Source organism: Puma concolor, chromosome A2, assembly GCF_028749965.1.
Source record: "Puma concolor isolate L17-30 chromosome A2, mPumCon1.1.hap2, whole genome shotgun sequence".
Lineage (NCBI taxonomy): Eukaryota > Metazoa > Chordata > Mammalia > Carnivora > Felidae > Puma > Puma concolor.
This window is the reverse complement of record NC_141668.1, coordinates 5,355,223-5,364,331: the sequence shown is the minus strand read 5'-3', so window position 1 is coordinate 5,364,331 and position 9,109 is coordinate 5,355,223. Positions and strand designations below refer to the sequence as shown.

Below are 9,109 nucleotides of genomic sequence, written 5' to 3'. Positions count from 1 at the left end.
CGGGCCGTCCCGGCGGCTCCCGCCCGGGGCCGAGGAGCCGGGACTCCCAGAAGCTCGCTTCAAGAAGTCACGCAACAGAAAACAAACATCTCTTTCTGTCTGCAGAAGTCAAACGGTGCGTCGAATCGCTTCTTCGTGGGGACGAGCCGCCCGCCGAACGGCACGGCGAGGAATGCGTTCAGTTCATCCACTTCCGGCAGTTCACGGCCCCGCAGTGACACGGAATCTTGTGCTGGTCGTCCTCGAAGTCGAACTTGTAGTCGTAGCACAGCTGCCACGGCAGAGACACGGCGTGAGGGGGGACGAAGGGGCTGCGCCTCGGTCCGCCCGGTCCTCGCGCCGGCAGTGCGGCAGGTGGACGGGAGGCTGGGCCGGGTCGCGGGGGACCTGGGGACCCGGGGACCCGGGAACGAGAACCACCCGGGGCCCCGGGAGGCACCGCCCGCAGGCCGAGCCAGCCCGAGGAAGGGAAGGCGGGCTGGGGAGAGGCGCGTTCCACGCGGCCCCCACGCTCCCTCCCCCATCACCCTCGGGCCGGACGACCCCTCCCTGCCGGCGGACCTTGTTTTCCTCTGTCCTCACTTAAAAGAACGTTTACGGAGGGCCTTCCTAGGGTGACCGGATTACCGCCCACGTCTCGGACCGGCCCCGCCGTCAGGTAGGTGGGGGTCCGCACGGCCACCCTGCTGACACACAACCCCAGGTGGCCCAGCCAGAAGGGAGGACCCACACCCTCCGGGGCCCTCCTGACTCAGCACACCCCGAGTACGGCGCCGCTCGCCGAGACCTCTTGGGACACCGAAAGGGGACACCACGGAACTCACGCAGTAGCCTCCCTGAGCAACCGAACTACTTAGCACCTGTCACCGGGGCCTCGAGGGGTCCTTCAAGGAAACCTTCTCCACGGTACACGAAATGAGGCAGGGGCTCAGAGAGGCTGAGCCACCCACTCAAGATTCCTCAGGCGGGAAGGGGAAGGAGGATGGGCCTGGAGCTCACGGGGCCTCCGAGCCAGGTTCTCAGGAACTTCCCCTCGTTTACTCATCAAGATACTTTGAGATGCACAATGGGCCTTGGGTAAACTCTTGATTTGAAAGAGGGGATTCCAAAAAGACCAAAACCCACAAGAACGACCCCAGAGCTCTATTCAAAGGGCCGGGGGTGCCAACAGTGTGAACACACGCAGGCCCCGGAACCCTGGGAGAGGGCTCCGGAAACCCACGGTGCTCGGCGTTCCCAGGTTGAAACGCGTGGTGATCGCGTTTGTGGGACACGGGCTTCGGGAACATGAACGAGTGGTCTAGACTAGAAAAAGCTTAACGGGGGAAAGGCGTCTGTGAGACCAAAGACACAAATGTCCGGTTCGGCATCCAGCATTTTGAAGAAAAGAAAGAACAAGAGAAGAGCCAAGCTGTTTGAAAATCTTGAGAAAAACCTGGAAGCTCGTCTCGGTCCAATGTGCGAATGAATTCAAGCAATCCGGACCCACATGCTGCCCCCAAATTGGCCACCCACAGCCTTACGGTGGCCTCCTGTGAGCCGTAACGTTCCCGGAGGCCACGATCCCACTTGCTCAGACATCAGCTCGATGACAGGCAGGATCTTTAAGGAGAGGGACGTTGCCCAACTGCGACCCGGGGGGTAAGGCACGGGAAAATGATGCCAGGCGGGCGATGCGGGGATGTGGAGTTTGGGGAGCACAGCATGAGGGAGCCGGGAGGAGCTGGCCTCAAACGCTGCAATGCTTCCATGAGGAGGAAGGTGGCGCTCGAACGTCCCTGGGTGGAGTGACAGGGTGGCAGCCTCTGACCTACCACGAGGAGAATTTCTCTAGCAGCAAAGACTGTGGAAGACAACGGGCCAGGCTGACCGTTCAAAGCAGGGAACTCCGTGTGGGGATGAGGACGGAGCAGACACGACCCACACTCTTACCTCCTCTCCCTTCTGGATCCTCCGGTTGGAGCTGATGATAATTTTGTGTCCCCTCTCAAAAGTCACCACTTCTGCCACGCAGTTAGGCGCACACGAATGGTTGATGTATCTGCAAAGCCACCGTTTCAGAAAACTGTTTATTAGGAAGCAGCTGGAGGCAGCGTCAAAAGCTTTCAGTTCTTAGGGAAAACTTGTCCCTGAGACAGTTCTACCTGCCCAGCAACAGAACAGACCGATGAGACAATTTTAGATCAAAATTCTTGCCCGAACTTATCTGCCCTGAACGTTTCATCGCGGAGGCTGTCATGAGCACGGGGGGCCCAGTGAGCCCCACCCCCTGGACCAGACTCCTCGCCTCACCTGGCAGGCCCTCCGGTGAGCGTCGCGTCGATCACGTGGTCGCTATCCATGCGGAACATGTACACGCCGCGGTTCTGCAAGAGAAAAGTCAGAAACTTCTCCACGTGCACGTTCACCGCAGGGAGACGGAGTCGGGGGGAAGAGAAGCGCAGCCCGATCGCGCTCACTGTGCGTTCACACAGCCGGTCAGCTGACATTTGTTTGCGTGCTGTGAATGTGCGTCAACGATCGTGAGGCAACGCCAGGTTCACTAACCTACAGGTCTCCCTACGCAAACAGTACCACCAACCGAGTAAGGGAAGACTGACAGAAAAAAGCAAGGAAAACACAAGAACGTCCAGATGTGCCTTGTGGTCCAAAGTGAACGTGGCAGGACAGATGAGGCCCCGTCTCCAGCTTTTAGCACAGGGACAGGGAAGAGGAGGTCACTTACCTGAGACTCGTACAGCTTCTCCTTTCTGTTGGCAACTTCATTTCGAATGATAGTCCCGATGTACTCGATGACCATGGTGTGCTTCTCGATGTCTCTAGCAGCATACAGGCCCAGCCCCTGCAAAAGGCAGAAAAGGACAAGAAAAGGTATGTACACGCACCTCAGTTACCACTTCAACTTCCTGGACAACAAACGGATCATTTCCTTTCCTACAAAGACCACGTCCTAAGTGCAGTGCTAAAGACTTCGCCTGAACTCAAGCGCTCTTTTCTAGTGAATACACATACTTCCATATGAAACAATCTTGCCACTTAAAGTAATGCCACAACTACCTGTCTCAGTCTCGTGTCCTCACACGAAATTCTTTTTTTTTAATGTTTCATTTTTAGTCTTTGAGAGAGAGAGAGAGAGAGACAAGAGTGTGAGTGGGGGGAGGGGCAGAGAGAGAGAGGGAGACACAGAATCCGAAGCAGGCTCCAGGCTCTGAGCTGTCAGCACAGAGCCGGAACTCACCAGCGGTGAGATCGTGACCCGGGCCAAAGTTGGACACTTGACCGACTGAGCCACCCAGGCGCCCCGTCACACGAAATTCTTAAGACATATTTACAGACTAGCACCGCTGGCTGCCCACAGTCTGCCTGACGTCTTATCTTGCGTGTAATTCGTGCTGAGATCCCACCAACTAAACATGCTAATGGCTTCTGGTATTCATTTTCTCCCGTTACCATTTCCAAAAGGGCACGATAGGACAGTAAACTTAACAAATCAGAAACAGGACTAACCACAGGGGTTATTAATATTGCAGTCAGGTTTCAGATCTGGCGAGGAATTCCTGGGAGCCAGGGCAGAAGGAGAAGCAGGAAAAGGAGGAAAGTTGGAAAGACATAAAGTTCTTCCAAAAGGGAATCTTCTCCCCTCAGGTTTTGAGTCCTGAAAAATGTACAGGAGTCTGAACTGGCTAAAAACACTGAAACAGGTCTCTCGTTTGGCAGTTCAGTGTCTATGCCAGAGGCCTAATAAATCACATTCCATTATGCAGTTTTAGGGTTTCAGCATTACAAATTCTGGAAAAATAACACACTGAAAGAAATGCAGACAATTTCTATGGACATTTGACATTTTCTTGTCCCGATGTGAGTCTGCCTTCTCTGCTCAAACTGGCCGGAAGACAGCAGGAACAGAGTAGGGAAAGAGCATGTGCTAACTGGAAGGGTCCCCAGGGGCAGCGACATCCAGTGGCCACAGTGGGGCACACAGTACCAGGCGCCTTAGACACTTTGGTGTGTGAATTCTCTTTTGGTGAAAAAAAAAAAAAATTACGCAATTTATCTGTTCAATTCCAGGTCTGAGGTGAATGAACCAGAACACAAAAAGTAACACATATACAGATCAATATAATTTCATTTGAGAGCGGACAGGGAGGGGTGCCTGGGGGGGGGCTCAGTTAAGCGTCTGACTTCGGCTCGGGTCATGATCCCGTGGTTCCTAAGTTTGAGTCCCGCACCAGGCTCTGTGCTGGCAGCTCAGAGCCTGGAGCCTACTTCGGATTCTGTGTGTGTGTGTGTCTCTCTCTCTCTCTCTCAAAAATAAATAAATATTAAATAAACTTAAAAAAAAAAGGACAGGGAGATCAATGAAAAAGAACAGAGAATCCCCAGTAGGTCCGTGCATATGTGAAAACTGAATGCATGATAGTTGTGAGCAGTATGGTGGTATCACGATCAGTGTAATGTGGGAGGATTATTTACCAAATGGTGCTTCAACTCGTTATTCAATGGAAGAAAATAAAATTGTCTTAAACATAAAAAATCTCTGAACTACAGATACCTAAGAGCCACATATACAACATAGTCCACTGTCTTCACCAAGACTAGAAGCTATAGAAAAGTATATACGTTTGACTATGTGAAAACTACAACCTTTTTTAAACTTTACTTTCATTTTGAGAGACAGAAAGCAAGGGGGGGAGGGTGGGGAAGGGGGGGAGAGAGAGAGAGACAGACAGAGAGAGAATCCAAGCAGGCTGCCTGCTGTCAACACAGAGCCTGACACAGGGCTCAAACTTATGAACCGTGAGATCACGACCTGAGCTGAAATCAAGAGTCGGACACTCAACTGACTGAGCCACCCACTTGCCCCTCAAAATTAAAACGTTTCTACAGAAAAAAGAAACCCTATTTTCTAACAGGCAAAGGACGTTTTACAGGGCAATTCCTCTGTTAGCACAAGTTCTTAAGGACCAGGAAACACGGGAGTATGTAATTTATAAAAGAGCAAATCCAAATGGCGAACGTGAAAAGCTGCTCGCTCATTCATCAGCTGGAAACTGCAGTTAAGGAAGGGGTATCAGGCTGGCAGAAATGTAAGAAGACAGTGGCACTACAGGTGGGAAGAGAAGAAGAGAGACCGTCTTCCGGGCACTGGAAGAAATGTGCATTTGCAGCCTTTTCAGAAAACCTAAGACGAAAAGTACGTATGCTTTTACACAGTCCTCTCACTTTTGGGAATATTCTCCAAAGAAGTGAATCTACCGATACGCGGGGGTATTCGGTACGAGAGATTGGTGGCACTGCTGTTTTGGGAAAAACTGTAAGCAAAGCAAACGTTTATCGGCTGTGGGACGGTTGAATTAGTTACAGCTCAAGGGCATCATGGAACCTCACAGCCCTTAGAATGAAACACCACTCCCTCAGCCACCCTAGACGTTCCTCAGAGGACTGGCGCGTCAACGATGCTGCAGAAAGTGTAGCTGAATGACCCCACTGGCACATCTGTGCCCAGATGTTTCTGCACTCGTTTAGGACAGTACGTGGTGCAGACTCAACACCGGGGTAAGAAATCACGGAAACGACAGTGAGGGGGTAAGACCGACCGTGAGGAATGGTAAGAGTGGGTGGGCTACTGGGGAACGTTTCAAATGGAAAGGACACACCGCCGGGAGTGGACCACTGGGATCCCCAGGAATTGGAGGCGCTCTGCTCTTGAGGCAACAGCAGGAAGGAAAGACAGCGTATCTGTAATTTGAAAACCAAGTATCAAATAGAAACATCAAGAGCAGAAAGAGATCTCAGGCACAAAATTTTAACACAAAAGAAAGATCAGTAGATAAAGTAGAAGTCACAGAACAAGGACAAGGGAACCAAAACCGGAGGGGGAAGGAGGAGGGCTGGTGGAGACAGAAGTTCTCGACTGCCTTTGCTCGCACTGATCACCCGGGGCCCCACCCCGGGGGCCAGACTGTCAGGTCTCAGAGGTCTCAGGTGACGCTGCTAGTCTGGGGTCCCCACTGTGAGATCTTGGATCTCGTGGGTCCAGTACTCGTCTACAGGTTCAAACAGAAAGAAACAGAGGAACTTGCGAAAGAATTAATGAAGAAACACTTCCAGACTGAAAGCCACAAGTTCCAGGTCAAAAAGGGTCTGGTAAGAAAAACAGCAATAATTTTTTAAAGAAATGACCCAAACCTAACCACATTTTTTGTAAAATGTCCAAATACCAAGAACAACAACAAGATCCTAAAATCTTCCCGAGAGGAGGAAAAAGGTTCCAACAAAGGAACAAGAATCCCACTGAGTCTACACGGCGCAATACAGGTCAGATTTCTATTTTGAGGAGCTCACACTGGGTGTGGGTGGGACGGGGTGGCAGGTGACAGCAGGGTGACAGCCAGAGAGTGGACCTGAGGGAGCTCTTCGGGGGGGACAGGCAACAAAAGCGGACGACGCTCTGGACCTGGGCCAACCGCGGCCAAGGCGCACGAGCCGCGCGCACGAGGACAACGTGCACACGATTGGCTCTAGGGCAACGGGAGCTTCGGAATCCCATCCGGGGACATCGGGAGGGAGACACCGAGCAGGCGGCTCAGGAAGGATGGGCCAGAGATGTCAACTCACACGCTCGGCCTACAGACGGCTCTCTCTGGAGAGGACGCGACAATGTACGCACCGGCACACGCGGGGGCTTTCCTGCCAAGAGGCTTCCGAAAGAGAAGTCCCTGACCTGGAGCACCTTTTGAAAACACTCCTCCGTATCTCTCCTGAGTACCCAGTAGCCCTGGTGAACTCTCCACGAATCCGTATGTGCAAAGCACAGCGCCACCTGCCTCCCACGAGCTTTCACGGAGACGCACAGGCGAGGATCCCAGGGGCCCTTCCTTTTTTGGGGGGGGGGGGAATCGTGCTCCAGGAGACACACGGAGTCCCCCGTGTTACCGACCGACGAGATCTGACGGGGTGGTGGCAATGTGGTTCCACTCCCACAGCCGCGGGACCCGCGTCCTCCCTCCTGCCCCAACGGCACACTACGCCCTCACCTGGATGCGGGACCGGGCCAGGTACACGTTGGACTTCCACTCGGTCTTCATCTTCCGGTACTGCGAGGACTTCGAGTGCACAAACTGCTTGCTGTAGGGCGCGTTCAGCTCGCCGGTGACCGTGCTCTGAAAGGACTTGGAGGTGCTGGTGCTGTTCAGGGTGTGAGGTCTGCACGCAGCGGCACGTCAGCAGGAAGAAATAAAAGGAGAACTGAAGACGTCTCCGAATGACGCCAAGCCCATCGGTTCAAGTTCTTACTGACGAGAACGCACATGGAAAGCCGCCTAGCAGAGCCACACGGCGGGTTCTCTGATGCGGTCGGCACAGACACAGCCAGAGACAGCAGGGTTTATAAGCAGCAGACAAGTCAAGCACAGAAACCACTAATGCGCCTAGAAACCCTGGGCTGTACTATGTGAAGTTAAAAGAAAATACCTTAACACAAACCTCTTGACATGGGCACTCATTTTAGGTTCCGATCGGGCGCAGCCTGTGGGGTTAACGGCAAGAGGAAGCTCCATGAGAGGGTTGCGGCCGTAGCGGAAGGTGTAGTTTTCACACGCCTCAACCCCAGGCAGCTGAAAAGGAGCAGAACAGACGGAGGGTTCGTTTACTGACCGAGACCGCAGGCCACGGCGAGCTGGCCATAGGACGGCTCAGCTTGAACTTCTGCGGAAATAACCGGTCGACATACTCCCGGTTCACAAAACGGTCCTCTAGCTGGTGTTAACACAGCAGCCCGCACTTGGATGTGTTTCGTTGTTCATACACACATTTCAGACCTTAGTAAACCCTGGCGAACGCTCCCTGAAGACAAGCATTAACCCACGGAACAACCACACGCCAGCCAACACACGTGCCCGGTTTTTTGATCTGTTCCGGCCCACGCGTGGGGAGCGGACTACTTCACAACTTCGTTCTTTCAACTTTTAGATCTTCGTTTGGAGTTTTAAAAGTAAATACAGTTAAACAACATTTTGTAAGGTCTACTTTCTTGATTTCTCACTTCTTCCACGAGTTATCACCCTCAATTCCCTGAGAGTGTAGGTGGTACCCTAAGAAATTTACTTGTAAAATAATTTTATGGTAAAAGTCTTTTCTAGAATTTATTACTTGTGAACATACTTCTCTACAGACCTGAAACCCACGCATCGTTTACAGCCCTTGCTTCTACCGAAGCAAGAAAGTGGGCACATAACTCAGCGGCTTTTGGGGTGTCCTCTGCTTCTCCAAAAAACCAAAACTGCAACCAAAACAAAACCCACGAACATCGATGATTTTTTCTTATTCAAAATACTGCCTTATAATCATGCAGTTTCCCAAAAGCATTGTGTAGACTCACTGGCAAACAGGTTTATAATCCTGAAAGATTGCAAAGACATGTCAGAGACGGCCTGGTGCTCCTGCAATCCAACTGCCCTCTGGTGACTGGCCCTGCCATGGGGCAGGAACGTGGCCACCAGCACCCCGGTGTCGGGAACTGGACACACCAACATTGCTAAGTGCAGGGAAACGCGAGGAAGCAGAGGGGACGAGGGTCCCCTCCCCCACCCAGCACTACCTGAATACAAAACAACGCTCCGTCCTTGCCCCTGCCTTGCCTGTGCCCTTGAAGAGACCCTGAAACTTGTGAGCCACCTCGCGGAGTGACCATGAACATTCACTGAGGTTTTCCGATGCGTCGCGGGTGCCTCGAGAGACACGAATAGAGGCGGGAGTGAGTACACAGGCAGAGCACGACCTCAAAGTATCAGGACCGTGACGGCTCATGTTAAAACGGTCCCCCCCAAGGAACACCACGCGCAACCAGAAAGGTGATCTGACGCCCCATCTCGCCCGAGATACTCACGGACTCCGCGATCCGCACCACCGCGGACACCGTTAGGCCAAACAGGTCTTCTCCCTTTAAATATGCTGGAAAGAGCTGGAGCATTTCAGACTGTTTTCTCACACACGCCACGGGCTCCAAAATTTTATCCCAAACACCTACATGTGGCCAAAACAAACAAAAACAAAACAGTTTACAACAAACTTGCTCTCCGCTCAACAGAGAGGAAAACGGGATAAAGTC

General features: G+C 52.5%; 1 protein-coding gene across 6 annotated transcripts in view; it reads right to left on the bottom strand.

The window, feature by feature from the left end:
- KMT2C (lysine methyltransferase 2C) overlaps window positions 1–9,109 on the bottom strand; it is a 288,984-nt gene that overhangs the window by 1,703 nt on the left and 278,172 nt on the right. For all 6 annotated transcript variants that reach the window (XM_086685695.1, XM_086685705.1, XM_086685722.1 and 3 more), the window contains 7 exons: window positions 8,888–9,024; window positions 7,474–7,616; window positions 7,038–7,206; window positions 2,726–2,842; window positions 2,293–2,366; window positions 1,933–2,041; window positions 1–271 (listed from right to left, as the gene is read on the bottom strand). The exon at window positions 1–271 is cut by the window's left edge and continues 1,703 nt beyond it. In XM_086685695.1, the coding sequence (XP_086541821.1) occupies window positions 179–271; window positions 1,933–2,041; window positions 2,293–2,366; window positions 2,726–2,842; window positions 7,038–7,206; window positions 7,474–7,616; window positions 8,888–9,024 (842 nt within the window). In that variant the 3' untranslated portion in view covers window positions 1–178. The remainder of the gene's footprint in view (window positions 272–1,932; window positions 2,042–2,292; window positions 2,367–2,725; window positions 2,843–7,037; window positions 7,207–7,473; window positions 7,617–8,887; window positions 9,025–9,109) is intronic.